At 49.3% G+C, this 24,152-nt stretch overlaps 1 protein-coding gene and 1 long non-coding RNA gene across 16 annotated transcripts in view; one reads left to right on the top strand and one right to left on the bottom strand.

The window, feature by feature from the left end:
* The window catches only part of FRMD4A (FERM domain containing 4A), a 330,684-nt gene extending 306,641 nt beyond the window's left edge, over positions 1 to 24,043 (top strand). For 8 of the 15 annotated variants that reach the window (XM_081820621.1, XM_081820619.1, XM_081820625.1 and 5 more), the window contains 3 exons: positions 1,335 to 2,218; positions 3,927 to 4,023; positions 20,774 to 24,043. In XM_081820621.1, coding sequence (XP_081676747.1) covers positions 1,335 to 2,218; positions 3,927 to 4,023; positions 20,774 to 20,876 — 1,084 coding nt within the window. In that variant the 3' untranslated portion in view covers positions 20,877 to 24,043. Of the gene's footprint in view, positions 1 to 1,334; positions 2,219 to 3,926; positions 4,024 to 6,200; positions 10,878 to 20,773 lie in introns of those variants that run through there. The other 7 variants (XM_081820629.1, XM_081820628.1, XR_014145475.1 and 4 more) reach the window with 6 other exon arrangements.
* On the bottom strand, positions 7,518 to 20,776 carry LOC115939313 (uncharacterized). Its single transcript, XR_004074152.2, has 2 exons — positions 19,483 to 20,776; positions 7,518 to 18,957 (listed from the first exon to the last, which is right to left on the bottom strand). It is a non-coding gene; the product is annotated as an uncharacterized LOC115939313 (long non-coding RNA).
* Positions 24,044 to 24,152: the final 109 nt, after the last annotated feature.

Here is a 24,152-nt window from a genome sequence, read left to right as displayed (position 1 = left end):
GTGACATTTTAGCAGTGGGGAGTCACAAGAAAGAAATATGTCAAGTGGTGATAAGCACAAAGAAGAAAAAGGAATTGGACAGGAGCCTACACAGTGGAAAGAAAGACTCTGTGTGAAGTAAAAGCATCAGGGACAGGGAAGTTCTCTTTAATAAGGTGACATTTGAGCAGAGACCTGAGGGGATGGGGTAGCAAGTTCTGAGGCTGTCTCGGGGAACGGCAGGATCCAAGCCCCAGAGGCAGGCCCACACTTGGCACGTTCCCAGGAGGCCAGTATGGCCAGAGCCGATGATGGAGTGGGTGGGACCAGAGAGGAAACTGAGGACCGAGTACTGGAGGGCCCCTCACTGGGGACTTCACATTCTACTGTGAGTGACCGTCAGAACGGGAACTCACCTCTTCCTGTACTTGGCCAGTGGGGCCACCCTGGTTGTCACACCTATCCTAGCATTGTCCACGCCAGTGACAGAGATGGATGTTTATAGTGTGGACTCAAAAAAAAAAAAAAAGAGGGGATTGTAGACAAGGTAGTAACATGGTAAGTATTTGCACGGGTAATTTTTAAGTGCTCCATGGTCCAGCAACCTTCCATTTTAGAGTTTCAGGGGAATGGAAATCCATTGTTGTGGGTTTCATAATAGTATTTGGTTGAACCCTGTGAAGTGCCCTCTGTTGGACTGTTTTTTGAGCTACAAAAAGTGGGCATTTCTTTTTTTTTTTTTTTAAGATTTTATTTATTTATTTGACAGAGAGACACAATGAGAGAGGGAAGCAGGGGGAGTGGGAGAGGGAGAAGCAGGCTTCCCGCCGAGCAGGGAGCCCGATGCGGGGCTCGATCCCAGGACCCTGGGATCATGACCTGAGCCGAAGGCAGACACTTAACGACTGAGCCACCCAGGTGCCCCAAATGTGGGCATTTCATCTGAGTTAACATAATGCTAGAATAGGGATTCTCTTGGTTCTCTTCGTATCTATAGAAGCCCTTTCCCCCATTTAAAAAACAAAACAAAACAGGCCAGGCTACTGGCGTATTTTTTCAGGGGACACCCTTCCGTGGGTGCCCGCTCCTGTCCCACGCCCACTCGGAATCAGGCATCGCAGGCGAGGCCCCCCTGGCCTCCAGGCATCTGCGGTCCCCTCCGGTCCCTGTGTTCACCTGGCGTCAGCAGGGAGCACCCTGACTCCCGGGGCAGTCCTGCTTCTACCCGGGCTCCTAGACGCGTGTTCGCTGGCGGCTCCGACCAGATGACAATCCCGGGTCCGTCCCGCCGCCCCGCCCCCCGTCCGTCGCCCTCCCCCCGGGCCCCCGACCCACCCGCCGTCTCCCCCTCTTAGGTCGGTGGACCTCAGCCCCACACGGCTGCACAGCCTCGCCCTGCACTTTAGGCACCGGAGCTCCAGCTTGGAGTCCCAGGGCAAGCTCCTGGGCTCGGAGAACGACACCGGGAGCCCCGACTTCTACACCCCACGGACTCGTAGCAGCAACGGCTCCGACCCCATGGACGACTGCTCCTCCTGCACCAGCCACTCGAGCTCGGAGCACTACTACCCGGCGCAGATGAACGCCAACTACTCCACGCTGGCCGAGGACTCGCCGTCGAAGGCGCGCGCGCGGCAGCGGCAGCGGCAGCGGGCGGCGGGCGCGCTGGGCGCGGCGAACTCGGGCAGCATGCCCAACCTGGCGGCGCGCGGCGGCGGCGCGCACGGCGGCGGCGGCGGCGCGCACGGCGTCTACCTGCACAGCCAGAGCCAGCCGAGCTCGCAGTACCGCATCAAGGAGTACCCGCTGTACATCGAGGGCAGCGCCACGCCCGTGGTGGTGCGCAGCCTGGAGAGCGACCAGGAGGGCCACTACAGCGTCAAGGCGCAGTTCAAGACCTCCAACTCGTACACGGCGGGCGGCCTGTTCAGGGAGAGCTGGCGCGGCGGCGACGAGGGCGACGCGGGCCGCCTGACGCCGTCGCGCTCGCAGATCCTGCGGACTCCGTCGCTGGGCCGCGAGGGCGCCCACGACAAGGGCGCGGGCCGCGCCGCCGTCTCGGACGAGCTGCGCCAGTGGTACCAGCGCTCCACGGCCTCGCACAAGGAGCACAGCCGCCTGTCGCACACCAGCTCCACCTCGTCGGACAGCGGCTCCCAGTACAGCACCTCCTCCCAGAGCACCTTCGTGGCGCACAGCAGGGTCACCAGGATGCCCCAGATGTGCAAGGCCACGTCAGGTGAGCGGCGGGGAGTGACCGGGGGGGGGGCGGGGGGCGTCGCCGGTGTGGGAACTGGCGGCTCGTTTCCGGGCCTTCCAGGTTTGCTCAGAGTATCTGCAGTTCTAGAAACCTTGGCGTCAGACAGCTGAGACTGGAGGCCTTCGGGCAGGCCCCCTCCGTCAGGCCCTTGGCTCCAGCCCGGGTTTCGCCCGGGGCGAAGACCTCGGACGGGGTCGAGCCGCGCTGGGCTAACTGGCCCCCACTTCAGGCTCCGAGGAGGTCGGGGCGCAAACCCTCCGTCCAGCCACTTCTTGTAGGGACAGTCAGAGACGCTCCGTGCAGACGGCTCTCAGCCTTTGTCCAGAGACGCTAGTTACAGACCCGAGTGGCCCCGTGCGGAGGGACGCTGGCTCTGGGCTTGGGCGCTAGGGCCCCGGTGTTTGGTGGTGTCCCTTGGGTGGGGGCTCAGGGCAGCGGCCGGGTGGAGTACCGGAGGTCAGCTCTTAGAGCTAAGTCCTACTGCTCCGGAGTCCCCATCTCCGTGATGTTAGGAAGGTGACCAGAGGAATTTTGGTAAAGGACTTTCAATACTTGATAATTTAATTATGGAAGGGTTACTTATTATTCTTGTACTAAGAGCACTGAGCAGGGCCAGAATGGACACACCACCGGTGGCTTCAGAAGCTACTCTCCCTTCCCCGTCCCTCCCTGGGAAAGAACAGTGGTGACAGTGGCCATCAGTGCTCAGCAGTGCCGGGCAGGGCTCTCAGCACGCACAGAGGGGGGCGGCTCGGCCAGGAGGCTCTACTCAGACTGACCATAGGGAAAGAGAGGGGAGGATGTTGAGACATAATAAATTAGTAGCTTATTAATACATTGTGTTCCCTCTCTCGCTGTGTCTTTCTCTGTCTAAATAAATAAAATCTTAAAAAAAAATTAGTAAAGAAGACGAGCCTCTGTGACCGTGTTAGCAGCCAGTTGACGGGAACACGAGTGTTTCTGTTCTGTCAAAACTGTAGCGCTCGCCTAGTAGATTGGCTTCCCTGACCAGTTTGGTAACTCTTGGCAAGCGTATTTTCGACGACAAATTCTAAGCGGCTGTATCTGAGGTTTACTGATGAGAAAGATTCCGTTCCCAGGAAGGCAGAGGATGCGTTCAAGGAGGATTTACTTTAGTGAATTTTCCCAGCTAGAAAAATCCTGCCCACATCGGTAAACTCCTCGTAGCCAGATTTGGATGAGCTTTCCTATAAAAGCTCTGCGCCTTGGAAGTGTCCTCAAGTGGTCAGTCACAGCCTGAAACAAGGAGCAAGTGCTGAGCGCCTTTCTGGAAGTTCTCTGTTCATTGCACCGTTTTAACACTGGGGCCACATCTGAAGATGCCCGGAGGCCTCTCTCCCTGGTGTCTAGAGACAGGGGCTCTCCCTGACTAGCCCGCCCAGGTCTCCGAGCTCTGTGGGGCTTCGGATTCTGCCACAGTGGGGGCTTTCGCCATCCCTGTGGCCACTTGCCAGTACATAGCGGGGATCCGGGATCCCCAGGTCAGCTTGACTCAGAATGGAGCGCATGCTTTGGGGGAAAAAATGGAATTGGCCAAACGTGGGGCGAGGGGCAGGTATCTCCCCACTGTGAGCCCTCTGCAGGGTCCTATCCGGCATCTCTGGAAGGAAGCTCCTTCCCCTGACCTGTGTCTGACCCCTGTCTCTTCTGTGTCCCTTCTCTGCAGCTGCCTTACCTCAAAGCCAGAGAAGCTCAACACCGTCAAGTGAAATTGGAGCGACGCCCCCAAGCAGTCCCCACCACATCCTAACCTGGCAGACTGGGTGAGTCCCCCTTTCAGACCTCTTCCAGGCTCTAGAGTGATCCTCAGCCTGCCTTGTCAGTTAGGAAGGACGTAGTAACAGGTGTAAGATTCTAGTGACAGAAGGGTTTATCAGCAAACACAGGATGCGGGTGTGTTCCTGGGAAACCTCTTCCTTCCCGAAGAAGCCTCGCGAACACCATTCCCTCTGACCCGGCTCCTTTCCATGGCTGTCCCTTTAGACGGGCCAGGGGTCTCGGCTCTCTCTCTCAACGCTGGTCCCAGGAACATGGGGAAGGTAGGGGCCCGAAGGCAGACTGCACTTCTTTACTCACAGTCCCAGGCGGCATTTGATTTGGGTTCAGCTTCTCTCAGGCCGACTTGCTGGGCCAGGAGAGAGGAGAGAGGATCTGAGCACCTCGCGCTGGGCGCCGGCCTCACATGCTCCTCAGGGTGTCCCCTCCTGGAACCAGGATGCTTGTGAGGGAAAAAGGCAGGAGGCTCCAGGCCCATCTCGGTCCTGGCCGGCTGCTTGTTGGTAACCAACATGGGGGACCGGGGACGGGGACCCTGAGAACCGTAAGACGTGGCCCACAGGAAAAGTCATGAAACCAGCACTCAGGCCCTGTCCCAGCTTTCAGTGTTGGCATCGAGCACTCTGATGGCGGGGACAGTTGGGTGTCATGACTCCCGAAGCCCAGCAGATACACGTAAGCTGCCGTCCTCACAATTCCTGCCTCTTCTGTTGCTCCTCAGACGTCGCCTCCAACCGGATGTCCCGTTCTGTCAGTGACGGGGGGAGTAAAGGAGCCAGGGACCCCTTGTGTGACAGCTGTGTGTGAGTGGAGTCATCGGGAAACAGCGGGACCCGGACTGGCTCCGCTGCATTTCCGGCTCCCGCGCTTGGCAGCCGTGTTTTTGTTTTGGTTCATTTATCTGTAGTGATTTTAAGGCAGGCTTCATGGGGCCTCAGGATTTGACGGAAGCGAAGGGCAGCTGCTGTTCACTGAGTGCTTGCTGTGTGCTCAGAGGCTGGGAGCGTTCCTGACACGGAGGGGTCCGTAGATCCCTCGCTGCGGCCTCGCAGGGGCAACACACAGATCTTTTGGTTTGACAGATGAGGCCCGGGGGAAATCCGTGCCCTGCCCAGGGTCACGCGGCGGAATGAAGCTGCGTTCTCTGGCCTCGGGGATCATGTCTTTCCCCACCGGGCCGGTGGTTCTCACAGTGCTGTCCCCAGACCAGCAGCCTGAGCACCTGTGGCCTGGGATCTTGCGAGAAATGCCGAGTCTGGGGCCATCCATGACCTGCTGACCTCCAAATTAGAAGCTCGGGGGTGGGGCCAGGCAGTTGGGTTTGAACAAGATTCTGACACCTGCTCGAGTTGGAGCGGCCCTGAGCTGTGCCCCCTGCTGCCGTGTCCGTTTGCATCAGGAGAACCCACAGCCTCAAGTGCGGGGATCTTGCATCCGCTCCCACTTCCCAGTCGGCCTTTGGGGCAGCAGCTGCCCCCTCTCTGTCCTTACCCCAGGTCATTGGGACCCTCCATCACATACCAGCTTCACGCCCGCGCCACCTGGTGTGGTCAGGAGCGGCTGCAAGGCCTCGGGCCCCAGTCGTGCATGCACGAGATGAACTCAAACAATAGTGTCAGGTCTGCTGTCTAGACCCTTCCACCCAAATAAGAACTTCAGGTTGCGGCCTCTCTTTCTGGGTCCTCCACATTTTCTGGGTCATGCCCAGTCTCCCCTGATCTGAATGTATGACCGACGGCAGGCCTGAAATGGGTGAGCACAACCTCAAATGCCTACGTGCTTGAGCTGGCCTTGAAACCTGGGTCTCACCACAGAGAGCTGGTGAGGATTCAGGACAAATTGGGAACAACTTTGGTCCTTGAGGTGAACCTTTATCAGGTTGAGGTGAATGATCATTAACAACCAGTAACTATTCTCGGCAATGGGACCAGATGAGAAATGGGTAAAAAGTACCAAAGCTGCCTTCCTCACAGAACTAAAGAGGTCTTTGACTCACACTCCGGGGGCTGAAAGTTCTGCATGCTCGGATTATCTGTCACTAACGCTGGGGTGTGGAGTCAGCTGATCTCTCCAATGTATTAATAAGCTACTAATCATGTCTGTGTCAGTTCTTCTCTTTAACATGAACTCTCTTCTCTTCCTTCTTCTGCTTTCCTTTGTTCAGAGAAGCAACAGAAAGCTCACCCATTATGGATGGGTCTGAGTCTCCAACTCACCAAAGCACTGATGAATAGAGGTACCGTAAGGGAATGTTTGGTTTTCCTAGCCCTCCCCCCGTTCACTGCTCATGAGTTTGTGGTCTCAGATGTGCTGCATGTGTCCCCCCTGCCCATATCGTCATTTCCAGAAGGCAACTTCTGAATGGTGTGGAAGCTGTTATTTTTATGTCTTATTTCTGGAAACATGTGGAGCTCTGTTTATATGTATGTGTGTCTATTGGATGTTAGATATTCCCCATGCTACTTCCCAGAAAAGACCTCAGAATATGTCTTAGCCCTTTCCAGACTCTGCGTACATACTGGTTTAGTGACCATGGTTTAATCCATGGAGAGAAGAGCATCCTGCAGGTTGACATTTCAAAGCACCTAAAGCAGACCGAGTTGACCTTGTTCCCTGAAGAGCACCCATGATTTCATCCAGCATTCCTGAAGGACAGGTGCCTTGCTTTCCAAAATGTGGTCCATCATTATTACCTGGGACCTTGTTGAAAAACTAGACTCCTGGGCCTACTGAATTTGAATCTGCATTTTAATGAGGTCCCTGGGTGAATCAAATGCATGTTCAAATTTGCGAAGCACTGCTCTAGTGGGCAGAAAACCAGTAACACCTGGTCTGGTTCTGCTTCCAGGGGACCAGAATCTATCTGGCAGACAAAACGTTGAGATTTAAATAGTATTTCAAGGGTCAACTAAAAAAGATAAGGATACCATTCAGAAGCAGATAAAAAGTTGTAAGCTTATTCAACCAAAAAACAGAACCCTATGTTCCAGGAACCATGCTTGAGACCAGAGTTCCAAGAGTTCACGGTCAAATCTGCAGCTGGAAAAATCTAACAGGAGCCAGACAAGGAGAGGAAGGAAGAGGAGGACTTAGGTGTTAACTACGCTGAGACTTCAGAGCATTCCAAGGGGAGTGGGAGGACTTTGGTTTCATGGAGATACCTCTTGAATCTGGCTTCCACGGCTTGGGGGTGCGGTTGGGGGTGAGGGGGGCGGTAGGGACGTGGAGAGGGGCCATTCCATGGGCAAAAAACACTGGATACAGCAACAGGTAAGGGTGTTGGGTAAACAGCTAAGAGCCTCATTTTGTTGTAGAGAGCGAGCCAGACTTCCCCCTAAAAAGCAGGGTAGGACAAGGTCCTGAACAAATTAGGAGGAGACATGGAAGAGTTTTTATTGAAATTCTCCCAAGTTGGCAGTTGGGAGATTAGGAAAACAGGGGCCTTTGAGAGGAAGATGGTGCTCAAAAAACAAACTTCAACTGAGGAAATCGGAAAGACTTTATTGACTTTATTCAACAACTCATGAATCGGGCAGCATTTCATCTGCTAGATGAAAGGAGCTGTGCAAGATGAGACTTCTATAAGCAGAAGGGAGCAGGAACACGGATTTATACTAGGCAAAAAATCAGTTGGTTATTGCAAGGTCACTTTCCTTTAGGAAATGGCAGGGGTCTATCAGACACATGACCTCACTTGGGCTGATCAGGTGATGCCTGATTGACTAGTTTAAGACTCCATTTCTGGGAGAACTGATACACTAAGTTGAGGTCTCAGCTTGGTGACATGGGTCTTAGCATCAGTGACTCTATTTTGGGCCTGGTTTCTTGTTTTTAACAATTCCCTCCTTTTGATCAGACTCTCGGCCTCACCAAGAGATGTGATCAAAATGTAACGCTCGGGAGTTACCACAGGTTTTTGCTGAATCTCTGTGTGGTATTCACAGGTCATGCAATCAGGTTCATTCTTTACAGTGGTCATTGTCTTTGTTCCTTTTCTGAAGTTCTGTTCTTAGGGAGATCCTTTGCTGGGTGGTGAGCGGCTGCAAACATGTATTTAAAGCGTGCACCAGTGGGACTGCTGTCGTTATTAGAGCAGGAGAACGCCCAATGTCTAGAATGTCCTTTGGAGCCATGGTCCCCAGGGCCCAAACCAATTAGAATCAAGTATGTCCAAGAAAGACCCCGGTGAAGGAGTCCCTTTCTTAAGCCAGCTGCCGTGCGCAGTGGTCTTGTGTAGGTGAGTCTCAACTTTCCCAGAAGCGTCTATCCGAGTGCAGCGAGTGGTGTTGGCCATAGCACCACCTCAGCTGAAAGATAATTATGGAACAACTTTGGCAGAGAGCCTAGGAATTTGTGAGGCAGCTCGTGTTCTCGCAGCCGATTCTGCAACATCTGCGAGAGTGAAGGAGAGGTCCCCAAATGCAGCCTCGCTTGCGCTTACTCCTGTCCAGGAGGCATAGGATCTGCCAAGGGAAACGAGCTTTGATTCATGAATGCTTCCTGGTCATTCCCATTTGAGTCTGTGGCTTGGGACTCAGAGGAGGACAGCACGGGGGCCAGTACAACTCGAAGGTCTGTGGTTTTATTTGGTCACCCTTGCCTGGTGTCCCTTTCTTTGGACAAAGCCTGGATGCAAAGTTCCCTGGGCCTGGGGTTCTTAACCAGGGACTGTGACATGATGGAGAGAGGGGCTGGCTTTGGCCCAGGGAAACTGAAGCGTTGACAATCAGGCAGAAGTTTGGGATGGACAGAACTGCAGGAGCATGAGTATCGTGGGACATCCAACAGTCTTTTGGAGGTTAGATTACCTCTCCCTTTGCAGTGGTCTGAGACGGGTGAACAATGGCATTATCTTTGCAGGCCAGGGCCAGGAAGGATCTTGAAGACCTTCATGGAGTAAGAATTAGGGGAAGGATGGTCAGAGAGGGAAGGGGGAATGGAAACTTTCTTATGCCACACCCTGGGAGGAAGCTGTCAACCTTGATGTCCGCAACCTCTCTTCGTCAATTTGATTTTGAGGTCTCCAGCTTTTGCACCAGACCAGATGTCAGGTGGAGCCTTCCTCAGTCATAAAATATGCACCCAGGGTTCAGCACCTTATAAATTGGCACCGGTGTCAGGGGTCAAGAGTTCTTGGTAGGGTTCCTTTCCATGAGTCCCAGTTTTGCAAAATCATCAGAGTAAAACAAAAAAGTGGCTGTAAATGACAAAACACTTTAAGATGCTCAGATCTGATTAGAGTTCATTATAATGAAATTGATAAGGAAATTTGGTTACTTCTGTGATATACAACATTTAAAGATAATAACTGAACTTATGAATAACATTGTACAGGACATATCAGATTTCTAGAAACTTCATACAGTTTCAAGACCATTTATACTAATAACATGGTTTATACAAATAACTTAAGATTTTATTATGTGACTATGTGACAAAGCTTCCCACGTAATTTAACATATAGCAAACAAATTAATTAGTGTAGCATCTTTTATAAGGGGAGAGACAAATCCTTTGAGATTTTCCAGGGACACTCTAGGGAAATCTCAAAGTTACTTTCAGGTCAGGAAGACGCCATTAAGAATCTGGTTATGGGAAGTTGTTAGAGCATCAACAGGTTTGAACACAGGACCAAACAGGATCACAGATCATTATGAAAGAATTATCTATCTAACCAAAGTGACAAAGGCAAATAGTAGTTGTGAACAAAACTTGGGTCTTTTAATATTGAGAAGATGGGAGTTTTCTTACGCAGCCAAAGACTTGATAAAAGACCACATGAAGCATGGTAAATAATTTCGCTAAGACACAAAATCTTTGCTGACCAGGCAGAGGACTTAAAGAATCCTTCACAATTGCTTATCAAAGGCAGACCAAAAGTCCAAGAAAACTTTGTCCTTTTAACAGACAAAACCAAATTCTATTTTTGCACCTGTCTGCTTTTGATATTAAAACTCATTAAAAATCTTAAGTCCATTCCCATCTTAACCAACTTGACCACACCTCAAATTCCCTTCCCAAGATTCCTTTCCCACAAACCACCTACAATGTTTTTAGATCCTTTCAGATTTTGTTCCATATATCTATTTTTCCCTCATTCTGGAACAGCCATTTTTATTTTCCTTGCCTACTTTTTATCCACAGTTTCCTTCTATTATTTCTAAGTAATTTTAATTACATATATTGATAAGAATTCTTAATTCCTAGTAAAAACTAAAAAGCAACTGTGGATTGTCCGTTACACGAACAGTCTATGGGTTAGCAAACCTATAAAGACACTTCATGACTTCTAGAAGTATATTCTTCCTCACAGTAAATTTTTCTGTATGGCACAGAACATGTTTACTAACAGACCCGAATATCTTTACATCCTCTGTAAAAGGAAGTGAGAAGTGGATAAATCTGTGTCCAGTAAGTAACAATTTCAGTACTTTATTTGGAAATTATCTGATACCACTGAAAGTCCATCCTTTAACTTATCTCACTATAGCTGTAAGGTTTCAAGTTAACAAAAGGGTTTTGGAAACTATTTTCTAAGTAGACCTAACATAAGCATAATAATTGTTGAAAAGTTCATTTATAAACTTTTATCCTACTTATACCTATTAATTTTCTTGCTAACAATTTTTAGATGACTCAAAGTCACATTAGCATTTAGACAGTTGTCAAATTATCTTTCTGGTGACAAATTCTGTAACAGAAAATAAGCTTATTTGGCTTTTAGTTAACCTAGGAAGGAAATAATTCCTTATATTTCATGCTGTTAACTCTAAAGACATGCCTATTTTAATTAAACTAACCAACTTAAACTAGCTTTAAGATTACCCTAGATCACATGAACTTGAAACATTTGGGTTTTTATTATTCTGAGTATGCATAATTTGTGTAGCCCTTGTGTGTCTTTAAGCCAATTAAATTGAGCTCTTGACACATTAATTTTGGCAATACCATCCTGAGGCAGAGAAGACCACAAGTGTAATATGCATGCATGGACATATAAAATCATAGAAACAGATGCAGACAGAGATCTCACAGCTTTTGTTTTAAATTTTTAGCCATGAGGCAGGTGAAATAATGCAAAACCCACCAGTTTATAAAAGAATAGTTGGATCCAAATCGTGCTCCTGGTAAAAGGTTAAGGTGACATGGGTTAAACTTTTCACTGATATTTATGAAGACAAGATTTTTCATTTGCCTAGTTTCTGAATAACTCGTTCCCCCTGCTCCTTTTCCCTTCTGATAAGAATGACCCGGGTTCCGAGAGAAGACCAGATAGAACACTTACATCTCTACGGCACAGAGAAAGAGCACAAGTGCCTTCAAGACAGAATTCTGTTATCCCGAGGCCAGAATTTTACATTAACTACAAGCCTTTTGAGATGAAGGGGTTATGTTTGGGGGTTGCTAAAAATGCTAGGTGGGTTTTGAATTACTTCCGTGTGAATTGCTGCACTTCTGTTCTTGTAAAGACTCGAGTCATAATAAATCAGGGAAACGGACTCTGGTCAGGATTTCCACCTTTGCCAGCTTCTGCCACTCTTCCCAGGCCCTCACCTGCAGGGTCCCAAGCAAAAGGGCTTAAAGTAGAGCATACAGCCCTGGAATCTACCAGTATTGGGCAAAGCTTTCCATTAATTTCCATTTTAGTTTCCCATTGGCTGTTTAATGGAATAACCGGTCACAGGTTACCAGGAAACCCCTCAGAGTCCTGTCAACTATGCGAAGGGCTCATACGGGGGCCCACCTTTGAGGCCAGTAATGGGGCAGACTTCTGTTGACAGTATGTAGTCTCTGCAGAGTGGAAAGGCACTTAAGAGGATGAGTGGATCATGAGTACTCAGAGGTAAGAGAGGATAAAGGGAAGTAGTAAGAGTCAAGTCAATGTTACGGTCTTTGGTTTTAGGTACCTCTTCTGTCACTTTTCATTTTCCTTTTGCAATGACTCTTTCTTTTAACGAAGCTACTTTGGAATCACGAAACCTTCTGGAAGCTTCTGCATGCCCATGAAAATGGGTAACCCATTTGTTGCATTTGGCAAACCTTGCTTTCAGGTTCACTTAAATGATCTCATCCAACTGGAATGTTCCCAATAATGGCTAACAACCTCAATAAGGAGGTCAACTGAGGTAGGCTCAAATGACCAGAAATGGAGTTTATTTGGGAGTGGCAGAAGAACTGCACTTTGGGAAATGCAGGCTGTAGCAAGCTACAGGTGAGCATTGAGGGCTTGGGGCAGGCTGGATTTGCAAAGAGGGAAAAGTCTAGCCAGAGACTAAACAAATTCACTGGCTGGAGAACAGGAAGAGATCCTTGGCATATGTTCGCTGGTTAGGCAATAAGTCTCAGTCTTCTGTAAGTCAAGCATTTATGGAAAATCAGTCTCTGAGTTCTTAAGTTCTGTTGTTCTGAAGGGACATGCGTGAGATTCTTCACTTCATATCCTCTGGTTTCATTTTAGATTGAAATCCTTTCACATTCCCCACTCTTGCTCAAGAAAGCATCACTGATCAGCTATGTTATTTAGGTATTGTTTTCCCTTTTTTTCCTTCCTTGATCCAAGATGTTGTTAGTTGGAGCACAAGTCCCTTGGAGCAGAGGAAAACCATCCTCAGGTGTCGTGTGCCCCAGAGGAGGGAACTGGAAAGTGGATTTCATTGGCCCCATTTGAAAAGTAGCAATGCCAAAAAGCAAACTATGCATATTTGCAGGGGACAGGGAAGTTCAGAAAGGGCCCGAACAGAATTGGCTTTGGGGGATTGGCTGGTGTGCTATGCTGATTTCTGGGAAGAGCTGTAATTTGTGTTAAGGATAGGTTCATTTTCCTTTATGAGCCTGCAGTGATTGTCTCCATTGTGTCCGACATTAAGTGACTCCATTTTGGTTTGGTTCTGCATTTGCCCTTTTTGATCAAGCCCCCATGAGGGGCAGCAATCACCCAATATATTGCTAAGTGTTTTTTGCATGGACCTCACCTTTTGATGATCCACGCTGTTTCTTCGTTGTGTCTTTTTCTTTTATCATACTTGGACCTTTTTTCTTTACCATGTCTTCTTCAGGGTGAGAACAACTTCGGGAATAGTAGCAAGCGAAAGGCCACACTTGAGCAACTTATATTGGGTCAAGGCAAGGAGACTTTGTCAGGGTATACATGTCAGACATTTGCTTGCCCAAGGCTTTGAAATGCTGTCACGTTTGTTATTTTCACAAAGGCTGGATGGGTAACTCAGTACTTTAAAAAATCACAAAACAAAATGACAAATAAGATAGAAAGACCCAATTGTAGTATAGATTTAAACCATAAGCCCAGTCTTGTTGGGAACCAGCTGAATAAATCAAAATTCCAAGATGAGTCAGACTGGACTTGTAACCAATGGGCTTTTTCTCAGACTTGATGTAACTGAACCTCGACTTCCCCAGAAGTGTTAAGCCAAGTCTGCATGTTGATTGACTATGGCGCAGACATCCTGTGCAACCAAGAGAGAATCGAGGGCTGGCCTACTGGCAAGGACAATTTTAGACAGAGAATCTAGGGAGTTTTGCTGGGTAGCTATGGCCTTAGCACTAGAGTCGGCAGTTGTTTGATGGGTTAAAGCAGAGTTTGGGGCCCTAGCCTCATTTGTACCCCCTTCTAACCAGGGAAGTAGAGATGGGCCAAAGGAAGCAACTCCTGACTTAGGAATGCTTCCTGGTCTCCTCTAACATGATAATGTAAATTCAGGGGAGCTGACCGATAAGGTGTCTCAGTTTGGCTGTGGACAGCTGGGGTATAGAGAAGAACCAGAGCGGCTGCCTGCTTATATGCCAGTCCGGGCACTTGCAGGCCCCAGGAGAATGATGACCACCCCGGACAAAGATAAATCCTGTCGGGGTACAGACCACTCCCGCAAAAGCAGCATTGTTCATGGATTCATTGTCACATTTGCTCGTTCAGGCCAGGGGTCAGTTAGGTTTTTGGCATATTCAGGAAATCCGTCTCCCAGCCTGAAATAAAGAGCTGTTCTAAATGCCTTGCAAAAGCACATGCTTCTGATGAGAGGTCGTTGTGCCGGGGCCAGGTGGGACTCAGACACTCCTAAGAGCCTGGTGACGCCTGTACTGAGGTGTGGAGGTCCGGGTACCTCACTGGTCAGGCAGAGGCGGCACTGGGGAAGGGCCCTGGGAAAGCCTGGCTGCGAGAGTTTAACTGTATCAGCTGATGTCGAAGGGAATGCGGGTGTGGTTCACGAAGGAAAAGTGGCCACAGGAAAGCCCAGGGGGTCCCCCAAATCATGGACAGATCAGAGTGTGCGAAGGCAGGTCCAGCAGCCTGAGAGGCTGTCTCCCTCGGCAGAGGAAGGTACGGGCTTTCCAAGTCAAGGAGCAACAGAAAAGAGCAAACGGGAGGGAAAAAACACTTAGGTGGAGGAGTCGGACTCATTTTTGCCCATCACAATTTTCACAGTAAAGGCGGACGGTGATAGAGGCCTGGTCCGACCTCGGGCTAGCCGTCTGCTGCTGTGGCTGGATCTCTTGCCTTTGTTCCTTTCAGGTCCCGTGACTCCTGGAAGTCGGGACAGATGAATCCAGGGGCAGATGCCTCCAGGCTTAGCTATGCAGGAACTGGCCAGCAGTACCAGAAAGGTCCTTTTACCTCAGGGAAGAGGGACACTCTCCCAGTACGAGTATTCTCCGGGATGTGGCTCCTGAAGGGAGTCACAGGTCAGGTCATATTCTTGTTCAGCATAAGCTTCTTGAATTTGTGAGAGAGGTTTCTGGAAATAGTGGCAATATTTTAATAGGTCTCGTTGGGCGATCTGAGGGTCAGAGTACTGGCAAAGAGGCAAATGCATGGGTGTGCCAGTTACTATTTTTTCAAAAGGTAAGGACTTTAGATTCAAAAACAACCAGTGACAGCATCTTGGTCCAGAGAAATCCCAGAGTTGCAGAGAAGTTTCCTAATGGGGTTTTAATGATGCCTTTAGTCCTTTCTACTAGTCCTGGAGATTGAGGGGGACAGGGCGGTACAGCCTCTGAGGCGTAGGAAGGACTATGCGTGCTCTGGGATCAGCAGCAGTTATGTTCATGTTAATCATGAAAACTTCTCAAGACATTAAAGTTCTCTTCCTTGCGAACAAGTTTTGTAACAGATAACACGAATTCAAATCATTAGCAAACGCGGGTAGAATAAAAGGTATAGGTCTCTCTGAAGACATTCCCATTTTAATTAAACCCACAAACTTGAACTAGCTTTTATTTACTGAAGATTCATCCTAGATCACATGAACTTGAAAAATACGTGGCTTACTCCTCTATTTGTGACAGTTTTAGAATACCTCATTTAATAAGTGCTTCTTTTTAAGCCAATTAATTGAAACTTGTACAAATTAATTTTGCCAGTACCAACCAGAGGTAGGAAAATGTCACCCATCTGCAGACATAGAGATCTTACAGCTTTCGTTTTAAATTTTAGCCATGAGACCAGGGTGAGAATACAAAACTGACTAGTTTACAGAAGAACAGTTGGAACAAATTCAGGTTACCTGCTCACGAGCCTAAAGCATCTGGGAAGAAGACATTTAAGATTTTCATTTGCCTACATTCCAAACAGCCATCCCCTTCTTTTTTTCCTTCTGGTAAGAATGACCTCCCTGAAGTTTGCACTTGAAAGGGATGGCCTACAAGACAAGTTCCTGCAAGGAGAACCTTCCCAACATTCCTCGGAGAAGGGCTTTGTTGCTTAAATCCAGATCAAGCCTTTTGGGACAAATTGGGAAGGTTTGGACATTGGTAAAAATGACAGGTGGGATTTGACTTTGCTACTAGAGCTGTATTTGTTCTGATAAGGATGTGATTTATTCTAAGACAGGGACCCCCGTTTTTGATTCCTCAAGAAATTGGGTTGTGACCTGAGTGACGTCACAGGCTGACCCACCCATCCATCCCACTACATTATCCTCAGTTTGCTGCTTTATATCAAGATCTTCAGTTAGGATGGAAATCAAAAGATTCCTGTGTTCCAGATTTTAGAGCTTAGTCTCTGGCTTATTCTAGTAAATCCTTCTGCAGATGGCTGCAAAATGTTTTTCTTTCCCTCTGAGCACATGGTTTCTTTTTGACTTAGGGGAGAAAGCCCCCAAAAAAGTTGCTGTCAGGCTCTGATGAGGACTCTGTACTTCCAATCTGGCCAACTTCTGACCATAGAGCTACTTAAAAATCCTTTTGGCTCTCTTGTCAGGCTTGAGCTCAAACAGTAGATATTCCTGGCTAGTACTGAACACCACCACGGACACAAAAGGTGTCCTCAGAGAGGGTACAAAGAATACCACTGTCCCAGAGCCAGAGCCACTCAAAGATGACCAAAAACAGAGGCTGAGACGCTTCCCAAGGACTGGCAATAAGCACAGGACCCCAGCTGTACATGGAGTTCAACCCACTTCTCTGCCTGGCCATATACTGGGAGCCCCAATGTGACGGTGCCAAGCCAAGCTCACAGGACACAGGAGGGCAAAAGCTGTCGCTGGGAGAGAAAGGTTCAGCAACCCGTGGGTCTGGAAAGGAAGGGATGCCAAATTTTACCTTCCTCTCTCAAGTGGGCTACAGAGATTTGGGAGAGAGGACTCTGGTAAGGATTCTTGCTAGTTCTTCCAGGATTCCCATCTGTGGGCTCCGGAGCAAGTGGGGTTTAAAGTACGAAGTGTAACTCCTGCATTACCAGAACTTGACAAGGTGTCCCAGGTTTAGTTTTCCCTTGGCTGTTTCAGGAATAACTGGTGGCAGTTACAAGAGAATCCCCCGAGTCCTGGGAACTCTTCAAGCCCTGTATGGGGACCCTCCTCTGACAGACATGTCTCTTGCGGGTGGAAGACCATCCAGATACAGGACGAGTACCACGAGCACTTGGGTGTAGAAGAGGAGAGTGGCAGGAGTCCCAGCAGTCAGACAGTCTTTTGTTTTAGGTACCGCTTCTGTCTTGCGCTTTTCATTACCCTTTTGCAATGAATCTCTCAGTGAAGCAGTTTCAGAATTTTGAAGCCTTCTGGAGGCTTCTGTGTGCCAATTATAACAGGTATCCCATTCTGTTTGTTTAGGAACCCCTGCATTCACGTGCACTTCTTAAATGAATGAACTTGTCTAACTGGAACATTCCTCGTAATGACCGCTGGGATTCTAGGTTGTCTTCAGTACTGCTGGTCCATGTGCATGAGAGACTGTAACTGTTTTTAGTGTAAAACCCCTGGGGTTTTGGGGGGGTGGGGGGCACCCGTAGGGCCTTGACAAGACTGGGATCCCATTTTTGGAGTTTTCCCAAGAGGTCTGACTGTGTGCCTTTGATGGGGTATTTCCTTTTCCTGGGGGACAGCCCTTGCCCTGCTTGTCTAAGACCAGGTGTCCCTCATTGCACGGGATTGTCTTGGAGGTGACAGGTGACCTGGTGTGAAACCTGCCTGTCCGTAAGCCCTTATCCTTACACAGGAGTCTTGTGCTTTGCAGAAGGTGGTCTCATAGAAAGGGGGCAAGTGTTCTAGCAGTGTCCATGGTCCCAGTTCACTGGCTTGAGAATGGGGCGAGATCCTGGGCAGGTGTTCACAGCTCAGGAGAGAAGTCTCATTCCTCTGTAGATCAGGCACTTAACGGGACATCAGTCTCTCAGCTCTTAGGTTCCGGTCTTCTGAGGGCACATGCCTGAGAGGCTCCAGTTTCACTGTGGAGTGAAATCGCTTCCCAGTGGCCACTGTAGTTCTAGCTTGTTCTACTACCACAGTTCTTAGATGCGAAGTAAGGAGCTGTGCTGGTGGGTGGCGCACTCCGTTCTTTGGAACCTGGGGATGCCTGTTCTTCAGCTGAGCCTTCGGTCTCATAGAGACAAATGAATATGGACGTGCCACTGGTTGGGGATCTTGGGACATTTCACAGTGTACCTCGTGGTGTGGAAGTTTTCTTGAGGTCAGTGGGTGACCTGGTGGCCGTCTAACCCATTCTGTAACCAACTTACCCTAGCACGGGGGTCTTCGAGTTAGGGGGCAAGCGCTCTAACGGCTTTTAAGTGCTTGACCTGTGCCCACCAATTTTGCAGCTTTGGCTTCTGAGGTTCTCACTGACAACAGACCTCTTACTGCTTTACCTCACGGGCACATTAGCAGACCCGTAGTAGCCGAAGAGAGGATACTGTGGGCTGGCCAGGAGGAGGCCACAGGTGCACACCACTGGCAGTTCCCAGCACGGAACTATGGACGGAACCAGCAACTCCCAGCACATGGGCACTGGGGACTAACTGGAGGCTCGGGACTGAGGTGCCAGGTGCCAAGCCCTGGCCTGGGACTGCAGACTAAGCGAGGGCCAGGGACTCTGTGAGAGCCTCCCATCAGTCCAGACAATGTTAATGCTGGACTGGGAAGCCAACTTGATGGGGAGCCTAACGCAAAAAGAGCAGAGCTCAGAACCGAGAGGAACTTACCCATGGCCCTCAGAGACCTCAGGGGATTCACAGGTACAGCTGCCTGTGTTTCATGTTGTCCCTGAAGCTATCTGAGGTCTCCTTGGGATCCCACTGCTCACCAAACTGTTAGAAAACAATTCAACTGAGTAAATTTTAAAGATCTTACTGGCCTTTACTCAAGTTGCAACCCCAGTCCTTGAGGAACTAAAAATACCTGTCCCTGTCTTGCAAATTCAGTCTTTACAGCAACAGTCACACAGCTCTGGAAGCAATTCAAAGCCCACCCATAGTTTTTTGTTTATTTTTACCAATTCCAAAACCTCCCCTATTCACCTCAAAAGGCCTTGCAGATATTTTAAAATATTTAGATTTAAGAAACAAAATCCTTCTGGGAGGAACTTGCCTTCATTCCCTGTGTCTTTGAGACGTAAATGCTCTATCGGTCTCCTCCAGGACCTATCCTGTAGGCCATTTCTTTGAAGTGCAAACTTCAGGGAGGTCATTCCTATCAGAAGGAAAAAAGAGGGGGAAGGCTATTTGGACTTAGGTGAATGAAAATCCTAAGTGTCTTCTCCACAGATGCTTTAGCCGTCTGAGCAGGTAACCTGAATTTATTCCAACTTCCAGAAACACAATTTGGATCCAACTGATCTTTTATACATGAATGGGTTTTGCACTATCGTGCCTGACTCGTGGTTTAGGGCACATAGAGCCAGACGTGGCTAGTTCTCTTTCATCTCTGCCTCTGCTTCCTGGGGTGAAGACTGCTTGGCCTTGCTTGGGCCTCTGCCCTTCTTTGAAGCAGTCAGTGACTGTGGTTGGAGGATTCTAACTGGCCCACCTGGGGGAGAGGGAAGGGTACCACCAGGACCACAAGGAGTTCGAGGGACTGTCTCCCAAAATACAGCCTATGTCCCTGTGGATCCAACTACCTTCTGCCGGAAAAACGTTCTCAGTCCCTCAGGCACATGGCAAAAGGCACTTCTGTCAGGGTGGGTACGTGGGAGTTAGCCCTTTAGCGCTTACATACCATAATAGGGACCCGTGGCCGGCATCAGAAGAAAGGGTCTGTATGTCATTTTGCTTCTGAAAGCAGCATTCATTCCCACTAGATCAGGAGTTCCAGGCCCAGGACTCTCAGCAAAGGCCACCATATGCCACCGATGCCTTGGGTTTTCCAACTTCCGTGGGTTTTTTAAAAGCCAGATGAGAAACATTTACAAAATCCACAATGCCTTCATCCAGTCGTTCCTAGAGAGGTCAGCCAATGAGAAAGATGGGCACGACTGCAGCTTCTCGCTCACGGGGCTGGGAGGAAGGTGCTCGTTCAGCTTGCTGTTCTCTGCACCACATTGGATTAGGACCACGTTCCTTCACCCGTCCGTCCCGAACCCTAGCACCAGGCATTAAAGACACATAGACCTAATAACCCGGAATCACAGACCAATGTCATCCAAGGGACATGTCGCTTCAACACCTGGAGGCTCAAGGCCCCCAGTTTCATCCCTGTAGGAATCAGTACAAATTGACACTCAGAGGGAGCTAGGAGCTGCGCTGGGAACAAAGGCAACAGCACCCAAGGGGCTCCAAGCTGGACCTGCAGTTTAGGAACAGAGCGCAGAGCTCAGGCAGCCAGCCAAGGGGGAGTGAGGGGGCCCTCCACCTTCTCAGGCTGCAGGGGCTGCTCCTGACCTTTACTCTTGCCCCAAAAGAGCCAGTTTGGGATCAGCAAGGGGCTATTTTTCCGAGTACTGAACATGGGCTTCCGCGTGTCTTTGTAATTACCTCTCGGCTTCTCCCCAGCCTCCATGGTGACGCATACCTCAGAGACTTTTTAAGTCTTTTGTTTTCATTCTAGTTTCTGGTATGTTTTCCATACAGTTTCTATAATCAGAAAACAATGCATGTTTAAAATAAATAGCACGCATTCAAAAAATTTTTTAGACTCCCGTCCAAATAACTTCTCCGTTTCACTTGACGTTTTGAACGTGCTTCTGGGACAGAATAGTATGTAGGCAAAGCTGGGGGCGCCTGGGGTCTCCTGGAGGGCAGCCCAAGCAGCTGTTCTCCAAAAAGCAGAATCCTATGGAAGCCCGGAGCTCTGAAAGCTCCTGCGCCGCGCCGAGGGTAGGGCCCAGACAGCAGGACTTCGGAGAGGTCTCGGCCAGGCGTGAGCAGCCCCGCCTCCATCCTCCCCGCCCCCCACGGGGGCTCCCGCGGCAAGGCTCCTGCAGGTGGATTTTGCCATGCCTGGGAGCAGCTTGCCCTACTGGGCGCTCTGCTCCGCTAACCCGCTGCTCTCCTCCTCGCCCTCCCTGCAGGAGCTACACCGACAGCTGTTTCCTGGACTCCTCCCTCTATCCCGAACTAGCCGACGTCCAGTGGTACGGGCAGGAGCAAGCCAAGCCCGGCACCCTCGTGTGAGCCAGCCGGCCTCGATCTGACCGCCTCAACGCCATTCAGAGATCACCTCACTGCCTCTCATTTGCCTTACCCAGACGCACTGTCACCCCGCACCAGCTTCGGCCCTCAGCACTTTGTTTCCTCCCGTCTCCACATCCCCTTCACCCTCAAAAACCTGACTGAGGAGACATTCTGGAAGGTTCCGGTCCCACTGTGTGTCCCCCTGGTGCTCTCGCCCACGGAGAGCCAGGCACCAATCCTCAGCGGCACCTTGGTGGCTTCCCCGTGCCGTGACAGCCCCCAGGCCAGGAACCATCAGGGAAGGTGGCGGACATCCAGTTTCCGTGGACAAGTGGCAGGAGAACAGGAAAGGAGACTTACGTACAGGGTGATCCCGAAGGACTGTTCCGCTTTGGCCAGCCTGCGCCCCCCCTCACAGGCCCACTGCGCACTCGGTGAGGAGGATGCCTCGCGTGTGCGCGGCGAACACTCAGTTGACACTTAACATGTTCCCTGGGGGAGTGGCTGTTGGGGGAGGGGAAGGAGATTGAAAAAGGAAGCTTCACGTGTCCAAGATGCATCCGAGGATCACAATCAGTTCTATGCTGCCAAAGATTTAAAAAAAAAAAAAAAAAAAAATTTAAAAATAAAAAAAAATGAGGGGCCAAGAGGAAGACATTCTTTCTGCAATGAAATCTTTTAAATTCTCAACTGCTACTAACTCATCACAGTGAAAAGTCAACCATTTGTAAATTGTTTCCCCTCTTTATCCCTCGCCCTTAACGCCCCACCTTCTCTCTCAGGCCAAAGCCTGGAAAACTAACCCGGTTTGATGGTCAAGTGGAGGGAGCCAGAGGGGCGCCGCGGCTTCGGGTCCCCAGGGGTGTGGACACGGAGGACAGGCCTGCAGGCGGGGAGCAGGGGGGCACCGTCAGCCCAGTCTGCAGGGGGGTCCAGTCCAAGCTCACGGCTTTCCTGCTGGGGTCTGGAGGAAACGGAAGGTGGGGATTGCCACAAGCGCTTCTCTCTCATTAAAACAAGCAGTAAAAGCGTGTCCTATTGTTTTGCACAAAGTGTTTGATTTTATTTTTCATGGGAAACCAAGGGAAAAAGCACATCGCGATCCATTCGAGTGTTTAACTGTTGTGGCTCATTTTATACTTGTTAGCACTTGTGTGACAAAGAGCTCAGACCCGACTTCTCTCGGCACCCGGTTACCAATGTGTCACTTATTCCAAGAACCCAACTATGCCCTTAGGTAGGAAGAGTTGACTCCCGCGTCTACTAGCTAGCAGGCGGAGCAGGCTGAAGAGCACGCCAGCTCCCAGAGGGCCCAGATGCCTCCGGCGTCGGCAGCTACCTTGACGTACCACAGTCGTCCGCAGCAACCCAGAGGGGAGGAAAGAGCCGCACGTTTACATGTGTCTTGAGCTATGCTTAAGACACAACTGGAAAGCCATCTATCTTCAAAGGCCTCAAAAATACTTTTATAATCCTAACAAGCGCACACTCTTAGTTGGGTTATTCAAAATGGCACAAACACGGTCTCCACGGAAGTGGGACGCTGTGCTTATTGGCGCAAGTGGGGGGGGGGGGCGGGGGGAGGGACAGTTTTTCTCACTTGTAACGAGTTCCTTTTGGAAAGGCATTTGACAGCCAGGGACAGGAGCTGGTGGGGCAGGGTTAGTTTTGGGGGAAAGCAGAACCACAGTTAGCTTTAGCGTAAAAAGAAAAATCTTCGTTTTTTTTTTATGTATGTGTAATCCAAGAAGAACGAGACTCTACCAGACCAGGAGGGAAGATGGACCCTAAAGTAAGTTTAACAACGCTCCCTCTATTGCAGCTTGGAAAGCGCTGTGGGCTCATGGCACGCTGGGGCCACTCCAGACAATTCAGGGCCTGCTTTCCCCAGGCCTGTGGGCACTGGACTGGTGACACAGCTTGGGGGAAGGGGTGAATGTTCACAGAACACTTGGGTAAACCCTGCGGGATAAACAAAACTGGTTCTAATGTTATTACCAGATCCTGGGGACGGAGGGGTGGTATTTTTGTTGCTGGTATTTTGACGATCAGAGCTACGGCCAACAGGTTTTTTTTCCTTCCCCATTCAGAACATTATACACTGGGCCATTTTTCTTTCACCCCAAAGACACACTGGCTAATCAGACTGAACTGTGTGCGACAGGAAAAGTGCAGAGAAACAGAGGAGACGAGGTCACGTGGCTGCAGGTTACACAGCATGTCCCGTAGTTTCAAATCGGGGCTGCAGTACCCCCCCCGCCCCGCCCCGGATCGCGCTTTTAGCCCAGCTGGGTGACCCGGGAATGCGAGACGAAAAATCTTTCTCAACACTTGGGTTTTGAATTCAGGAAGCAGAAAGGAACGGAGAGGGAGGGGAACTGCAGTTCAGACAAATGCCACGATAGTCTGGTAGGAAAGACAGAGATGAAGTAAAACAGGTTTTACTGTTGAGCTGCATTCGGTTACTACAAATGTACATAATGTTAGTCCTTTGAGAGCCACGGGATTAAGGATCAGTGTGGTGGGGAATGGTAGTTACTGTAAACAAGCGCTTGCAAGCTCTTCACAGATCCGTCTTTCTTTCAAGCAAAATAAGATGGAATATGAAGCCCCTGGTCTGATATAAAGCCCCTACTGGATTCTTTGGATACGTTTAAGAAGTTGCCTGTTTAGCCTGAAGACTGGTGGGGACACCTACATCAGACTTTGTTGTGAGACAGGTGGATTTTTTTTATTTTATTATATGCAGGTGAGTGTTGAAACTGTTAAAATCCCAATTCGTTTTCATTCAGTGTTAGTTCTAAATAGAGCAGACCCCCTCCAGGTGCTATCAGATGACCAGTTACTGCTTAGTTAACTAGGTGTAAAGTTTTACATATACATTCATGTCAATAGTTTATTACACGTTGTGTAAAATGGACTCTAGTTTAATAATGGGGAGAAAGGATTAGGTTGCTCCTGAAACTGACTGTAGAGCATGGAAAATGATTTTACTGGATTCTGTTCAACTGTAATCAATGAAAAGGATGTATGTTGTAGACAAAATTGCAGAATTAAAAAGAAATCTGCTTTTAATTTATTCTTTTTGTATTAAGAATTTGTATAGTACCTTTACATTTTGCAAAACAGTGTTGTCAACACTTATTAAAGCATTTTCAAAATGAAAAGATCTCAGTTGCCTCTTGGAGATTTTGTTTCTAAGTGATACAGGCTCTGGAAATCTCTTAATTCGAGTGTCTGCGGCCTTGCTGGACTCCTTTTTTAAAGTCAATCGAA

The sequence above is a fragment of the Leptonychotes weddellii genome, chromosome 5 (assembly GCF_054177405.1).
Source record: "Leptonychotes weddellii isolate Sample4059 chromosome 5, ASM5417740v2, whole genome shotgun sequence".
Lineage (NCBI taxonomy): Eukaryota > Metazoa > Chordata > Mammalia > Carnivora > Phocidae > Leptonychotes > Leptonychotes weddellii.
Note: the sequence above shows the minus strand (reverse complement) of the source record. Positions and strands in the feature narration are given on the sequence as shown.